The 17,929-nt window shown below is 35.5% G+C and overlaps 2 protein-coding genes across 4 annotated transcripts in view; one reads left to right on the forward strand and one right to left on the reverse strand.

Moving 5' to 3' along the window:
* The first annotated feature begins 714 nt into the window (after positions 1–714).
* On the forward strand, positions 715–5,514 carry LOC107599384 (sphingosine 1-phosphate receptor 3-like). The gene is made up of 2 exons (XM_016290962.1): positions 715–838; positions 4,129–5,514. Exon 2 carries the CDS (start codon positions 4,283–4,285, stop codon positions 5,321–5,323), a length of 1,041 nt encoding a protein of 346 aa, XP_016146448.1. The 5' UTR covers positions 715–838; positions 4,129–4,282; the 3' UTR covers positions 5,324–5,514.
* Positions 5,515–7,473: 1,959 nt separating this feature from the next.
* LOC107599382 (SHC-transforming protein 3-like) overlaps positions 7,474–17,929 on the reverse strand; it is a 36,712-nt gene continuing 26,256 nt past the window's right edge. For all 3 annotated transcript variants that reach the window (XM_016290959.1, XM_016290961.1, XM_016290960.1), the window contains 6 exons: positions 16,339–16,468; positions 16,123–16,270; positions 14,647–14,701; positions 14,362–14,556; positions 11,767–12,077; positions 7,474–9,408 (listed from right to left, as the gene is read on the reverse strand). In XM_016290959.1, coding sequence (XP_016146445.1) covers positions 9,280–9,408; positions 11,767–12,077; positions 14,362–14,556; positions 14,647–14,701; positions 16,123–16,270; positions 16,339–16,468 — 968 coding nt within the window. In that variant the 3' untranslated portion in view covers positions 7,474–9,279. The remainder of the gene's footprint in view (positions 9,409–11,766; positions 12,078–14,361; positions 14,557–14,646; positions 14,702–16,122; positions 16,271–16,338; positions 16,469–17,929) is intronic.

Below are 17,929 nucleotides of genomic sequence, written 5' to 3' on the forward strand. Positions count from 1 at the left end.
ATATATATATATATATATATATATATATATATATATATATATATATATATTTAAGGCAAAGAAACGCCAGAATTGTCACCAAAACAATATTCCATGATAAATACAACTTAAGCTCCATTATTGATCCAGTTGTTGTTGATTTCCACAGAAAATAATTGAAATGTGTCCTCGTATGTCATCTTGAATGAAACCCGTATTTACAGTAATAATAACATAACAAGTAAAAATAACATTAATAACTACATAAAAGTGCATCTCTAGTACTTTTCAAAAGTTTAAAACAGATAATCCAAGGCCATAACCATGTTTTGAACACTGGTTTGACCAATGAAACTTTTTATTTATTGAATCAAATAAAGTATTTATATGGATTTAAGAGACGAAAACAAAAGATAGAAACAGTAGAAACAGTAAAAGAATGTGATTTTTTTTCAGGGACGCTGTTAAAAGTAGGCTATTGAAACTATAAGCAGTTTGTTCATCTTTAACATTTGTATGTTACACGTTTATCCTACTTTTCGCTTCTTCTGAAATAAGGGGCAGCTAAATATGCCATAATAATGCAAAAAGCCCAATTGTTTCTTGTTTGCTATAGAATACAGACAGTGTGTCAGAACTGCTGTGCTGCTCCAGACGGTGGGGGGTGTGTGGTGGGCTGGACTGACTGTCTCAGACACCGCAGGAAAAGAGCAGCACTGCGAGAAAGGACTTTCTTCCATTGCGCGCGCGAGGCTGAACTTCGGCACGGTAAAGATGGAAATATAACAGCTCCTATTTGAACAAAGCACGACACGAATGGGTCTCAGTGAAGAAACTCTGCGGTTCGTGATATCTGATGGTGAGTAATCAAAGACGAGATGCGTGTCAGAGATTTAAATACACATTTTACGCGATGCTCAGATTTGATTGGAATTATATTTTGTTATGCTGGGTTTTAAATGATTGTCATTCAGTCTGCAATCACGCGCACCACAGCAAGTTCAGTGCAAACGACAGAGTAAGTTTTGTGCGTCGAATTATTCTGGATCATGCAGTCAGAGCTGGGTAGATTAGATGTGCTCTGGATCGCGTAATCAGATTCCAAAAATGAGATTAAATTACATTTTAAAATACCCGTAATCAGACTACAGTTGCTTTTTTTATGGATTACATATTATTCACACAGCTGCAATAATTTATAGATTTTTCATCTTTTTAATTTTCCTTTCTAAAATAGCCTATCGCTTACATACACACTCTTAAAAATAAAGGTGCTTCACGATGCCATAGAAGAACCTTTAACATCTGAAGAACCTTTCTGTTTCACAAAAGCTTCTTTGGGGCGAAAGAAGGTTCTTCAGATTATAAAAAGGTAAGAAAGAGATGGTTCTTTAAAGAACCTTTGACTGAATGCTTCTTTGTGGAACCAAAAAGGGTTCTTCTATGGCATCGCTTGAAGAACCTTTTGAAGCACCTTTATTTTTAAGAGTGCGCACTTGGAAAGTCTTTCAGTTTTGTGGACATTCACACAGAGAGCAGTCAGACCCATCAGTCAGGCAGCTACACAGCACTTGACCACTGGATTTACAAAAATCGTTTCAGGTTTAAGAAGTGTTCATTAATGTTAATCTGAATTATATCCCAGTGGGTTATTTAACCATGTGTCTTTGGAAGGCTTTTGGCTCATGTTATGCAGGCATTCCCAATCTTTTTTGTCATCTGAACCTCTTTCACTTAATGTATTTACTTAAAGTCCCACTGAGATTTTAAAATAAATATTTTCTTAATTAAAGGGATAGTTCACCCATAAATAAAAATTACCCCATGATTTACTCACCCTCAAGCCATCCTAGGTGTTTATGACTTTCTTCTTTCAGACGAGTCCAATCGGAGATATTTAAAAAAAATGTCCTGGCACTTCCAAGCTTTATAATGCCTCAACTATTGAGATTCAATAGTTCAATAAAAGTCCAATAAACGGTGTCCATCCATCATAAAAAGTGCTCCAAATGGCTAAATAAAGGCCTCCTGTTTTTGTAAGAAAAATATCCATGTGGTTAAAACTTTATAAACCATAATCTCTAGCTTCTGCTAACTGTCATGGCGTTCCAGCAGACGGTGTAGGACGCAGGTGTAGTTTTGTTTACCGGAGCAAAGGAAGCAAAGTTCCCTTACTTTATCCAGTCTCCTCTTGGCTTCTTTTGAAATCCTCTGTCATTTTTCTTTACAAATCCTCGTTTTGTACTTTGTTTTGCTCTTGATTATCCTATTTAAATCTATGTGATGAGAGAGTAAGGTCAAAAGTATTCAAAAAGTAGTCTGATTATGTTACCTAAAATGTGTAATGTAATAGATTATGTTACTAGCTACAATTTTTGTCATGTAATTTGGAATCAGTAACGGACTACTATTTGTAAGTAATCTACCCAGCTCTGCATATATTAAAAGCTATATGTGCATGCAATGCATGTTATATTACTCTAATATAAAGTGGCCTGTTGGTGTGTTAATATAAAGCATAATAGCTGGTCAGTCGCTGGTTAACCACCCACCATGTCCACCTTAAATAAATGTATGCATTTAGCAGATGCTTTTATCCAAACTTACAGTGCATTCAGGCTATACATTTTTTAATCAGTATGTGTGTTCCCTGGGAATTGAATCCACGACCTCTGCGCTGCTAACGCAATGCTCTACCACTGAGCCACAGGAACCTTAACCAGCTAATGATCAGTTCAAACCAGCTGCTGTACTCCAAGAAGCAACTGCAAGTTTAAGATGGACTTTCTTTTGAAATCCTCTGTCATTTTTCTTTACAAATCCTCGTTTTGTACTTTGTTTTGCTCTTGATTATCCTATTTAAATCTATGTGATGAAAGAGTAAGGTCAAAAGTATTCAAAAAGTAGTCTGATTATGTTACCTAAAATGTGTAATGTAATAGATTATGTTACTAGCTACAATTTTTGTCATGTAATTTGGAATCAGTAACGGACTACTATTTGTAAGTAATCTACCCAGCTCTGCATATATTAAAAGCTATATGTGCATGCAATGCATGTTATATTACTCTAATATAAAGTGGCCTGTTGGTGTGTTAATATAAAGCATAATAGCTGGTCAGTCGCTGGTTAACCACCCACCATGTCCACCTTAAATAAATGTATGCATTTAGCAGATGCTTTTATCCAAACTTACAGTGCATTCAGGCTATACATTTTTTAATCAGTATGTGTGTTCCCTGGGAATTGAATCCACGACCTCTGCGCTGCTAACGCAATGCTCTACCACTGAGCCACAGGAACCTTAACCAGCTAATGATCAGTTCAAACCAGCTGCTGTACTCCAAGAAGCAACTGCAAGTTTAAGATGGACTTTCTAAGTGGGTAGTACCATGGTTTTCTTTGAAAAACGCTACTGTGCAAACGTTTGGGGTCTGTAAGATACATTTTTGAAAGAAAGTAATACAGCAAGGATGCATGCAATCGATCAAAAGTAAGAGTAGACACTTTTATAATGTTCAAAAAGATTTCTATTTCAAATAAATGCTGTTCTTTGGAACTTTCTATTCATCAAAGACTTCTAAAAAAAAAAAAAAAGGTTTCCACAAAATTCATTTTTTTTCAACATTGATGATAGTTTCTTGAGCAGCAAATCAGAATATGAGAATGATTTCTGAAGGATCATGCGACACTGAAGACTGGAGTAATGATGCTGAAAATTCAGTTTTGATCACAGGAATAAATTACATTTTACAATATATTCTAATAAAAAATGGATATTTTAAATTGTAATAATATTTCACAATTTTTACAGTATTTTTAATCAAATAAATGCAGCCTTGGTGAGCATAAAGAGACACATTTCAAAAACATAAAAAAATACAGACCCCAAACTTTTGAAGAGTATTTTACAGTACCTTGAAATACCATATATATACGCTACTTAGTGTATATATGTAGTGGCACCATGTTTTTGTACAACTACAAGAATCATTTATCCTTAATTCATTCTATATTGTGACTTGAAACGCATCTCAAATGTTCCAGCATGTGTTGAAGTCAAGTTTTCATGAAACAAAATCCAGATCTGACTGGATCATGGTGTCATTATAGTAGCTGTCTTTAAAGCACATCTGCTTGACTCCACAGGCAGATGTGTGCCACCGACATGACAGTACAGCGTGATGACTGACAGGTAAACCCTGAAGAAAGCAGTCGACTCGCTCGCCAAACACCCATCTGTGACCCGTCTTACCTGTACGATCCGCACCTGTCCGGAAGATCCTGTCTGAATCGTCCCGCAATGATCAACCAACACATTTTCCTGCATTACAACTACACGGGGAAACTAGACAATCGCAATGAGACCGAAGGCGCCCCATTGGACCCCAAAACGGCCGTGTTTTTGGTCGTTTGCGGCCTCATCATCCTGGAGAACCTGATAGTGCTGGTGGCCATCTGGCAAAACCACAAATTTCATAACCGGATGTACTTTTTTATCGCCAACCTGGCTTTGTGCGACTTGTTAGCCGGCGTGACTTATATAGTCAACCTGCTGATGTCAGGACAGTGGACGCTACACTTGTCTCCGGCCGAGTGGTTTGTTCGAGAAGGGAGTATGTTTGTCGCATTAGGCGCGTCTATTTTCAGCCTACTGGCGATTGCGATCGAACGCCACCTTACTATGATCAAAATGAGGCCTTATAACGCAAGCAAAAACTATCGGGTGTTTCTGCTCATAGGAACGTGCTGGCTGATCGCGATCACACTGGGAGCGCTGCCTATTTTAGGCTGGAACTGTCTGGAGGATCTTCCTCAGTGCTCCACCATCTTACCTCTTTACAGCAAGAGCTATGTCGCGTTCTGCATCACCATCTTCATCTCGCTCCTGCTGGCCATCTCTGTCCTCTACGCCCGCATTTACGCCCTGGTCAAGAGCAGCAGCCGCAAAGTCACCAAGCACAGCAACTGCGAGCACTCCATGGCCCTCCTGCGCACCGTCAGCATCGTGTTGGGCGTCTTCATCGCCTGCTGGACGCCCATCTTCGTGCTGCTCCTCGTCGACGTGGCCTGCAGGACCAAAACGTGCCCGGTTCTGCTCAAAGCTGATTGGTTCATCGTGCTGGCCGTCTTGAATTCCGCCATGAACCCTGTCATCTACACACTGGCCAGCAGGGAGTTGCGCCGGGCGTTTTACAGGCTCGTGTGCGGGTGTTTGGTGCGGGACGGCGCGGTGGGGTGCAAGCAGAACACGGACCCCAGCCGGAGCAAATCCAGCTCCAACTGCCCGCGGGCGGCCGAACAGGAAAACCCAGACGCGCAGAATCAAGCTAAGAAAAGCTGAAGCACTCAGTGTGTTTGCTAAAATGCACACTACAGCATTAGTGCATGCTATAGAACTTTAGTATGCACTTTTTAAGTGCACTATTAGTGCATACTAAAGTGCACAATAAAGCATCAGCAGGTTAAGTGCATGTTGAACAGTGGAAAGCAGTTTTAATGTCCCAACAGATGCTTTCATTTGAGATCCCAACCTATCTGTTCTTACACTGCAAAAAAATGATTCTTACTCAGTATTTTTGTCTTGTTTTTCAGTGCAAATTTCTAAAGATTCTTAAATCAAGACACATTTACTTGAGAAATGACATTAAGATAAGAAGTCCTGTTTTCTGAAAAATGTAACAAAATTGAAGTATGTTTTTGCTTAGAACAAGAAAAAAAAATCTAACATTTTACAATAAGGTTCTGTTTGTTAACTATATTTAATGCATTAACTAACATTGACGAATAACGAGCAAGACATTGTTACAGAATTTGTTAATCTTTGTCAGTTAATAAAAATACAACTGTTCATTGTTAGTCTATGTTAGCTCAGGTCCATTAAATAACATTAATAGATATAACTTTTGATTTTAATAAATGTTGGAATCAACATGATCTAAGATGCTTTAGAAGTATTCGTCATCGTTAGTTTATGTTAACTAATGTAACTAGCGTTAACAAATATTGTAAAGTGTTACCAAAATATCTGCCAATGGGGTCAGAACAAAATCATTTCCCCTTAGAATCAGTTATTGTAGTTAACTAAAATTAAAAGTAAAACAATAAATTTTTTGTATCAAATAAATCAAATAAAATATAAAAAACGTTTTATTTCATTTGATTTTATTTAACAATGCCACACAAAAAAAACTGGAATTTTATATATATATATATATATATATATATATATATATATAAATGAAAACAGCAAATATAAAAGTAAAAAACTGATTCAAAATAATAATAACAACTATAATAGTCTCAATGATACTAAAATAACACTGTTTTGCATTTAAAAAAATTATCCCATTGGCAGAATTTTTTTTTTCTGGTTTTAAACAAAAACTTGAATTTGATAAATTTTTCCGAAAACAAGACTTTATACCTTTAGTGCTTTTCCTTCTCAAGTAAATGTGTCTTGATTTAAGAATGTTTAGATATTTGTACTGTAAATGACAAAAATACTGAGTAAGAATCATTTTTTTGCATTCAGTGTAGCTGACTAAAAGACTAATTTGACAATTATATAAATATTGACAGTATTCATATAGCGCTATGTTAAATGTTGTACTATCTGTATACCGAAAACCTTTTATGCCAGGTGTTGATGTATGTTATACTAGCATGTTTCACTTCAGTCTGTATGATACGTTGTATATAGGTTGTTGATTTTTCTTGAAATAACTTATCAAACTTTTACCAAAGAACATTCATACAAGAGTAATGCACACTGCTGTAAATGTATGTATATTAATGATTTAAACCAATACAGCTGTTTATGGTCCCATATGCAGTGCTGTGTAAGGAAATATTAATAGTGCACTTGCGCCATCTGCTGGACACATACAAGCAGCACAAAATAAATATATAAAATCAATACAATTAAATATAAATCAAATCTAAAATAGATAATAATATAAATAAAATGATACAATGCTCCTCAAGTAAATGCATGTAAATGTATGTATATTAATGATTTAAACCAATACAGCTGTTTATGGTCCCACATGCAGTGCTGTGTAAGGAAATATTAATAGTGCACTTGCGCCATCTGCTGGACACATACAAGCAGCACAAACCATAGTGATTCTATCTTGTGCTGTAAATTGTTCAGTGAAAATATGAAGTATGAGATTATTTTATTGTTTGTATGTATAGTATTTAATAAATTAAATAGGATGAATTTAACTGTAAAATTACAATTATTTAAAACTAAAAATAGATTTTTCTCATTCATCCTGTACCTCCACATCAATATATTCAGAGTTTAATGTGACAAAATTCACTACATAAATATCATGTGTTGTGTTTGTGTGAGAAAGACGATATTCAAAGTGATGCAATAATGCAAACGATAACAACAATCATATTCAAATCTAGAGAAAGAAAAGAGATCCACAGTTGAGCATATATGAAACTGCACGCCGGTCTTCATCATTCTAGACTACAAAACTTCTTTAATATTTAAAATCACCACAATTTATGGGTGAATCTCATCAAGAAAGGTCATATTCCACTCTGCCAAAAAAAAAAAAAGAAGAAAATAAATTATATTCAGCATAAAGCAAATTAAGCTTGTATCTAGGACCATTTATATTTTTTGGATTATTCTCATGACAATAATAAGCTTCATTGACTACCTTTCTGTTGATTCCTTAATTTTTTTATGAGATTCACCCTTATTTATGCATGATAACTTTATAAGTTAATATCAGTGATTATATTGGATGACATTTTCCCCCCCCAAAAAATTCTATTCAGTATTTAAAAAAACGAAACCAGTTTGCAGGAACATTAATATTTTGCTGCATTATTTTTATGGGGAATTTTCATTTTGGGGTCAGTTTCATGACGTTTTTATGAGATACACCCTTATGCACTAAGATATAAGTTCATATCTTAGTGCTATTTTCCAAACAGCAATCAGATGCAAAAATAAATAAATAATAATAATTTAATTTAAAAAAAAGTGGAAGAAAACCAATTATATTCAGCATAAAAAAGGAAACTTGTTTGTAGGACTACTAATATTTTTTGAATTATTGTCATTAATATAATTTTTTGATGATTTTTGGGGTCAATTTCTTGACATTCAGCCTCATGCTTGCATATCTTGGAGCTATTTTCTAAACACGAATAGTATCAGATGCAAATTTCATTTATCTGAAATGTGGATTTAAAGAAAAACACTAAATGCTATACCGAAGCATGTTTACGGTATAATAAATATGAATATTTTAAAGCGTGGCTAAAACGGTGACAAATCCAGTAATACTCCAGTTTGTCCAGTAATTAGACTGTGCAAAAACACACCAGACCGTCTCCCTCACACAGAAAAGCGTTAATTGTGCTATTCATTTAGAACGGTTTAATTGAAAATAATCATCAGAAGAATAATTATAATACCAGTGTGTGTGTTTGTGAAGCCCACAGTCGAACCATGAAAGCCAGAACCCATAGAAACATCCAAGGTATAAAGTAAAGGCCTGAGCCGAGCGACTACACCCCTCTGACACGTTTAAAGAAGGAGCTAAACTCAAGGAATACTGGGAAAGCATAAATATTTGACATTGTGAGCACACAAAAGCACCTCCGCTGGGGCTCTGGATGCTACCAACAATGACCACAAGTACAATTAAGGTTTTAAGTCATGCGAGTGCCAGAGGTTTCAACGTCATAGAAAACTGAAGGTGTGTGTGTGTGTGTGTGTGTGTTCGTGCAGCATGTCGGAGTGTGATTTCTGTTAAAGCAAACACATTCACGTCATCTTCCCTCTGAAAAGCAGTGATTCGATAGAAGCTACCAAATGATCTCGCGCACTAGCTGCAGTAAAGGACGAACTCCTAAAATAGGTCGATATAAACAGCTTTGTTTTACGTTGTCTCAAATAGTAGTTTTCCTTCTATCTCTTACCGACGAACATGAAAATCCGGTTGTGCTTGATAGACAAAACTAAAACTTTTTTATTCTAAAATACTCTGTAGCTAGTTTTCGTCACATGCCTCTTGGGGGCCGAGTTCGTCCAAACTCCCCTTTCGAACGGCTGTCTTCTTCAAAAATAGAGATTCTCAGCCAACGCAATAAAATAACTGTCAGTTCTAGAATTCAGCTTTCGGTGAGAGCGCTTTCGCATCATCCAAACTAAAATCCTGCATCGTTGGACAAGCGTCACGTGTTCTCCGACGGAGATCAGTCATCTGAGCGTGTGTTTTCGTAAAAGAGCGGCGCCGTGAGCCTCCCGCGGGATTTCAGGTGTCGTCACTGTTTCCTTTCCACGGGCTGCTTCAAACACAGTTCGCTTCCCGCCGACACGATTGGCAGGTTGTTGTCACGGTGATGGCCAATCAGGTGGCTTATGCTCTCGAATATGTGATCCTTCGTCCGGACCTTGAGGAGACAAAAATTAGATTTGAAAGTTTAAGCACACATGACAGAAACATGCTCTACCATTTAAACATTTGGTGTCAGTAAGATGTTTTTTGGAAGAAATTAATATTTGTATTTAGCAAGGACGCATAAAATTGATCAAAAGTGCCAGTAAAGACGTTTAAAATGTTACAGAGGATTTCAAATAAATGCTGTTCTTTTGAACGTTCTATTCATCAAACTTCAGAGAATCATGAAGAATAAAATGTATCACGGTTTCCACAAAAATATGAAGCAGCACAACTGTTTTCAACAGTGATAATAATCAGAAATATTTCTTGAGCACCAGTGTTATTTTAGTATCAATATACCATTATAGTTTTTGTTAATATTCTTAATTAGATTTTTTTTTTTTTTACACGTTTACATTTTAATTTTAGTTAAACTTTTAGTAATTTTGTGTTTGTTATTAATTTTTTTAATGTCTATTAAGTTTGTATTAAGTTTTAGTTTAAATAAAAATGTCAACTAGCTGAAATAATATAATTATTTGATCATTTTCACTTAAACCCTTTCGGGCAGCAGATCAGCATATTATACTGATTTCTGAAGATCATGTGACACTGAAGACTGGAGGAATGATGCTGAAAATACAGAGCAATAAATTACAGTTTAACAGATATTCACATAGAAAACAGTTATTTTAAATTGTAATAATATTTCACAATATTACAGTTTTTACTGTATTTTTGGTCATATAAATGCAGCCTTTGCTGAGCAGAAGAGACTTCTTTCAGAAACATTAAAAAATCTTTCTGACCCCACACTTGTGGCAACTACAGTGGAGTCCAAAATCCAGATTGGAAATATTGTATTTCATTCATTCAAACCTGGAACTAAACAGTTTTAGGATTTGGAAATGTTTTCAATAAAATGATCAAATGAACGGAGATCTATTTCAGATTCTGCAGTATCTCTGTGACTAATCAAATATAAGCAAATGAGTGTCATGTGACAGAGATGAGACTTTGTCCGATTTTCTTCTCCACTGACGCTCGCGATGCTCTTTGCAACATCTCAAATCATGCTGGAGAACTTTCACTCCAAATGTTTTACAAAAGAGCCTAAAACAGAAGCACTTTCTCTAGAGCTCTAAGACGTTTGAATCCCACTAAGTTTACTTTAATACACTGTAAAAATGTTTTATCGGAGAAAGAAAAACACTACTGGAGTTTGTTTTACAAGAAAACACTATTTCAAAATTACATGTTTAATTCAATGTGCTGTTTCTTTGTAATTATTTGTGAAATTTACAAGCAATGTTGAAAACGGTTTCTCATTTTTCAGTGTATGTGATTACATATCGCTAAAATCTGTTCATATTCATCAGTGCCCAGAGTAGGCTTTTTATTCTTAAAGGAGACATATTATGCCCCTTTTTACAATATGTAATATAAGTCTCTGGTGTCCCCAGAATGTGTCTGAAGTTTCAGCTCAAAATACTCCACAGATCATTTATTATATCATTTTGAAAATGCCTATTTTGAGTGGAAGCAGAAACATGCTGTTTTTCGGGCCTGTCTCTTTAAATGCAAATGAGCTGCTGCTCCCCGCCCCCTTTTCCAGAATAGAGCTGCGCCTTTACAGCTCGGACCTGCTAAAAACATCTGTTTTGGTTCTGTTTATCGCTGATATATGGTTTTCTGAGAGCACACATCCGAAGCACACGCACAGAAAGCGGCTGTCACAGCATGCGAGTACTAAACTAAGTTCTCATTCACACACAAGTTTACGTTAAAAACACACGAGTTACAAAAACAGTGGGTTATGTCTGTGAAGGTAAACAGCTGGGAAATAAATTGCTTGTTTATTTTACATCAGTGTGGCAGCAGCAATATACAGTAAATACATTAATAAATGCACTGCTCTGTTGTCTCCTCTGAGGCTGGGACTCTAAACAGTGTTCTGTGCTCGTCTGTGCAGCCAAACACAGAACAGTTAGCATGTTTTGCTCAAACTTTCTCCATGGCATTAGAGCTAGTACACCGTTGCAGCTTGCAAAATCTAAATAACGGCGCCGTGGGTGTAAACTTACAGATTAAGGGGCAGTAATATTATAATGAGATCGCTTTGCCACGTCACCAAGGGAGCGTAATCAGACGCGCTTGTTTTCTCAGAGGCTTGCAGAAAAAGGCTTCACAAAACAAAGTTACTGAGTTAATCTTTTTCACGTTTGCTTGGTTGGTAGATGCACCGGGGACACGATTATAGCACTTACAACCTGGACAAGTCAGATTTTCATGATATGTCACCTTTAAGAAATAGTGAGGTTAAAAACAGCCACTGAGTTTGGTGTGTATGGGTGAGCATGGCTCTCACCGTTCCCTCCGGATCGACCAGCAGCAGGTGTTTGGCCAGGCCGTGGTGCATCCCTGTCAGGACGTATGAGCCCGGGTTAGTGCTGCTCTTCCGCACCAGAAAGTCTCCGTCGCGGAGCAGCAGTTTCTCGGCCTGGCGGCGGCTCATCTCTCCGTGGTACCATGTCTGGTCCTCCAGCTCCTCCTGAGCTCTCAGAGCGGCCGCGCGCATCAGCAGAGGACTGCAGTTATCCACGGACGCCGCTTTATGCAGCTCTGAGGCTGGAGGAGCCGGAGCCGGAGTCTGGGTCATGATGGCGTCCTCAAACGGCTCTGATGGCACGAGAAAACATTTAACATTTTTATTTAGTCTCAAAATGTCACCCAGCTCTTCATATAAGGTTGGTTGGTGTTTCAACACCAATGTTTTTGCTATTTTCATGGTGAGTAATAAGTAAAAAATCCAATAAATAAATTATTGAACAATTTATGTTGTAGGTTTTTGAATTGCACTTTTATTTTTAGTTTATAATTTTCTAAGAGAACTTAAACCAGCACTATTTTATAAAACATGTTTTGATATACAGTATAATTCTGTCCAACTTTATCCACATACATACAGTATCTCTGCCAAATGCCACTATGAGGCGTGAAGATGTTAAGATATTATAAACATTAGCATCATGATTTTCTGCTTTTGAAGTTGCTTTGAAACGATGTGTTTTGTGTAAAGCACTAAATTTGACTTGTGACAAAAGGGATTCGTTAATGAAATGACTCAATTTTCCTCACTTTTATCATCTTTCTACAAAAACTGCTGACAATGATGTGATACAGTCAGAAGATATTTATGACCCTGGACCACAAAACCAGTCATGAGGTTCAATTTTTTTAAATTGAGATTTATACATCATCTGAAAGCTGAATAAATAAACTTTCCATTGATGTATGGTTTGTTAGCATAGGACAATATTTGGACAAATCTGGAATCTGAGAGTGCAAAAAAAAAATCTAAATATTAAGAAAATCATCTTTAAAGTTGTCCAAATTAAGTTCTTAGCAATGCACATTACGCATCGAAAATTAAGTTTTGATATATTTACGGTAGGAAATGTACAAAATATCTTCATGGAACATGATCTTTACTTAATATCCTAACCATTTTTGGCATAAAAGAAAAATTGATAATTTTGACCCATATAATGTATTTTTGGCTATTGCTACAAATATACCCGTGCTACTTATGACTGGCTTTGTGCTCCAGGGTCACATTTAATATTCAAATGAGGGGTGGGATTCTGGACCAATGAGATTTGGTTATGGGCGGAGCTAACACACAGAATCAGAAATGTTCAGATTGGACACAATGTCATGGAAGAGATTGTTTTTATTTGTTGGTTCTTTATCACAATGTTTCTGGTTGTGTGTCATTTTATGCTTTTTTTGTATTTTCTCTCATTTTTCTGCTGCCACATAGAATGATGAAAAATCATTTTGACAATCTAATCTGCTATGCCATAAATTGGCTAAAAAGCCAGTATTTTTCAAGCAAGTTTTATAGGTATACAAAATACCAAAAAAACAAATGTGACCCTGCAGCACAAAAGCAGTGTTAAGTCGCTGGGTTATATTTGAAGCAATAGCCAAAAATAAATTTTATGGTCCAAAATAATATATTTTTCTTTGATGCCAAAAATCATTAGGATATTAAGTAAAGATCATGTTCCATGAAGATATTTAGTAAATTTCCTACTGTAAATATATCAAAACTTAATTTTAGATTAGTAATATGCATTTCTAAGAACTTCATTTGGACAAATTTAAAGATGATTTTCTCAATATTTAGATTTTTTTGCACCCTCAGATTCCAGATTTTCAAATAGTTGTATCTCCGCCAAATATTGTCCTATCCTAACAAACCATACATCAATGGAACGCTTATTTATTCAGCTTTCAGATGATGTATAACTCTTGATTTAAAAAAATGGACCCTTATGACTGGTTTTGTGCTCCAGGGTCAGAAATATGACCATTAGGGGTGGGCAATATGACCACAATCTTATATTGAGTTATGAGTCATTTTATTTTACAGTAACTAATACTCGCCAAGACGGCATTCTGACAACCTGAACTTGCAGATTTGAACTTTTGTGTTATGAAGTGCATTTTTATGTGCCACCTATTGACGGCGCTGTAAAACATTTAGATTTTTTTGCACCCTCAGATTCCAGATTTTCAAATAGTTGTATCTCCGCCAAATATTGTCCTATCCTAACAAACCATACATCAATGGAACGCTTATTTATTCAGCTTTCAGATGATGTATAACTCTTGATTTAAAAAAATGGACCCTTATGACTGGTTTTGTGCTCCAGGGTCAGAAATATGACCATTAGGGGTGGGCAATATGACCACAATCTTATATTGAGTTATGAGTCATTTTATTTCACAGTAACTAATACTCGCCAAGACGGCATTCTGACAACCTGAACTTGCAGATTTGAACTTTTGTGTTATGAAGTGCATTTTTATGTGCCACCTATTGACGGCGCTGTAAAACACGTACATTACATAGTCCTACAGCAGTGTTAAGAATGAACAGACTATAAACTCTTACTCATGTCAAAGAGGTCCTTCCTCGGGCTGTCTTTAGCTGTCCCACTCGTGCCCGAATCGGACGGCGTCTCTGACTCTCCCTGGAGGGCAGCCAGCATCTGTGTGTCAATGTGCTGCGTGTTCACATACGTGGGCACTTCTCCTGGTTTAGGGGCTTGACCTTTGACCTCAGGGAGACTGTATATGTCACAGGAGCCTAAATGAAAGGCACAGACAGAAACACTTTTTTGTGTGTTCTGTCCCTTTAACTCAATGTCAAAACAGTGAAAATAAAAGGAACTTGTACCTTGTTGGATGAACATGGGGCGGCCCTGGTAGTACGTCTGGTGGACTCCAGCGGCCTGTGTGGACAGCAGCAAACAGCACATGAGTCATCAACAACAATAATGAAACACCTCCTCATCGCTGAGCTGATGGAGTCCACATACACTGACAGACAGGAAGCAGAGGCCACACTACAGGAAGTCACAGTTTATTATAACTAAAATTAAAATCACACTATTAATGTCAACATTTATACAAGCTGTTAAGGAGTAGATCATGCGGAATGTGAGTAAAAAACAACAACTAATACTGTACTGTAACTTCAGAAATGTTATAATAATAATATTTCTTACTTTACTGTTTAATTTATATATGTTGGAATAGGAAAGTTGGAATAGTTATGTATTTTGTATTGTTCTTATCAATATTATGACAACATTTATTTATTTATTTAACATTTTATTATATGTGTTTGGATGGAAAAGCTGTAATTGTTCTTTTTGTGTTATTTATTTATTTATTATAAATAAACAAATTAATAACTATTATATTTATTTATTATTATTTAATTACTACATACCTTGGAGTGGGAAAGTTGTTCTGTATTTTGTGTTGTTCATTTTAATATTATAACAAAATATAATATTTATTTATTTATTATTTTAATTATTACATGTTGGAGTGAGAAAATTGTTCTTTATTTTGCGTTGTTTATTTTTAGATTATAACAAAATATATATATCTTTTTTTATTTTATTTTTATTTATTTAATTATCATAAATTGGAGTGCTAAAATTGGAATTGTTCAGTATTTTGTGTTGTTTTTTTCAATATTATAACAAAATGTAATATTTATAATATATTAATTAATTAATTTAAAAAAATTATACGCTGGAGTGAGAAAATTGGAGTTGTTCTGTATTTTGCGTTGTTCATAACAAAATATAATATTTAGTTACTCTTATTGAATTTTCTTGTTTAATTATATATTGGAGTGGGAAAATTGAAATTGTTCTGTAATTTATGTTTTTCCTTTTGATATAATAACAAAATGTAATGTTTATTTTAAAATTATTTTAATTTAATTAATATATATATGTTGGGGAGGAAATATTAGAATTGTTCTATATTTTGCTTTATTACTTTCAAAATTAAAACAAAGCATAATAAAGTATAATAATAAAAAAAAACGCATGCAAACATTACAATTAATATCAGATTTGTTTGGTTTCCGTTCCCTAAATTTAATATTCTCTCGATTCATTTTAGTGACCTGATTTCCTTGATCTACAGAGGTAAATACTATGCTTTATAAAAACCTCAGAATAATAGCATAATCTTTACTCTCAGTATTTACCAAAGCACAATTAATGAAGAGCTATTGACAAAAACACGCGAGTTGCATTTGCAGAAGCAGCTGAGCTCGAGTGATGATCGATCAGAGGTCAGGTTACTATAAATAGCGCATGAGTGTGGGCGAGTGATTCGTTGTGCACACCTGGCTGCTGTCTTGCGTCTGATTGGTCAGTCTAGCATCAATGAAGCCTCCTGGTGGCGGCATCTTTCCGGGAATGCTGTTGTAGTAGTGATGATCGGCCGACTCCTCTCCTTCCTCCGTCCACGGGGGCTCGTCTGTACTCATAACCCTAAACACAGGACACAGTGAGAGCGGGGTCTGAGGATCAGAATCTTGAAGGTGTGGATGAGGACTCACCTGTCGTGCATGGACGAGGGTTTGCTGGACGGACACTGCAAATAGAGCTGAAAGCGCAGGTCGAACGCCTGACCGATCGTACTGATCACGTCCTGAGCCAGACCGTCAGAGCACTCCAGAATATGACAGGCTAGAAAACACAGGACACGTCAGGATCAATATCGCCAAACCTGTCCAGAGCACGTCCACCTCATAATTCACCCCAAAATCAAAAGAAACTTTTATGACCATTAAGATTTATTGTTACATTATTGTCATGACAATTAAGCACATTTAACCCCTAAATTCTTATTACTGTAGAAAAATTGTTTTTCAAAATTTGAAGATTTTGTACATTATGGTAGCATTTATTAATTTATACATATAAAATATATATACACGTTACCATATTTTTGCAATACTAAAATAACACTGCGGTAAAATATATATTTTACAAGTTGTTATTCATATTTTGAATTTGTTTATATATACAGGTGCATCTCAATAAATTAGAATGTCGTGGAAAAGTTCATTTATTTCAGTAATTCAACTCAAATTGTGAAACTCGTGTATTAAATAAATTCAATGCACACAGACTGAAGTAGTTTACGTCTTTGGTTCTTTTAATTGTGATGATTTTGGCTCACATTGAACAAAAACCCACCAATTCACTATCTCAACACATTTTTTAGTAAGTGTTTTAAATTAATTTATTTCAGGTGGTTGGTGAATTGATGAAAAGTTAATAATTAAATCATAAAAAATGAAATAAAATTTCAAATTAAATATTTATTTTCATTTGACCTATTTATGATTTAATTATTAACTCCATCAATTCACCAACCACCTGCGGTTCTTTTCTGAACCCACATTTGGGAAACCCTGCATTATGGTAATGAGATCTTGATAGTGGAAATATGTTTATTGTCATTAAAATATTATTATTAATAATAATAATAATAATAATGTCACAGGAGGAAAAAACTTAAAAGTGCTAAAATTGAAAGAAATATATTAAGAAATGTTATTTTGCATAAAGAAAATATTTTTACTTTCTTCATGTAAAATAAAATGTAATTACATTTCTTTCTTTACATTTTAGGGTGAACTGTGATGAACATGTTTTCATATGATTTACCCATTAAAGGGGTCATATGATGCGATTTCAATTGTTTCTTTCTCTTTGGAGTGTTACAAGCTCTTGGTGCATAAAGAAGATCTGTAAAGTTGCAAACACTAAAGTCTCAAATCCAAAGAGATATTCTTTATAAAAGTTAAGAGTTAACCACAACTACCTAAAACGGCTCGTTCTAACACGCCCCCACATGTCTACATCACTATGTGGGAAGATTTGCATAACGCTGCCCAAATGTTCAAGCAAAGAAAGAAGGCGTAACTTTGATTCTCGCTGTAGTATTGTTGCTGCCGCCGCCGCCATGTCGTGAAGATGCTGTGTGCTTCGTTGTGAAAGCGAAACTACTTTGTTTGGTCTTCCAAAAATGGACACGACTAGAAATCAGTGGTTAAGTTGTATTTACAACACTGTTCCAGAACACTTCAACCCAAATATTCAGATGTGTGCAGCACATTTTATGGAGGACTGTTTACTGAT

Source organism: Sinocyclocheilus grahami, unplaced genomic scaffold (assembly GCF_001515645.1).
Source record: "Sinocyclocheilus grahami isolate Dianchi unplaced genomic scaffold, SAMN03320097.WGS_v1.1 scaffold265.1, whole genome shotgun sequence".
NCBI classification, from domain to species: Eukaryota; Metazoa; Chordata; class Actinopteri; order Cypriniformes; family Cyprinidae; genus Sinocyclocheilus; species Sinocyclocheilus grahami.

What these genes read in the sequence shown, in the direction of transcription:
- LOC107599384 (XM_016290962.1), top strand. Translation starts at nt 4,283, where the DNA reads ATGATCAACCAACACATTTTCCTGCATTACAACTACACGGGGAAACTA.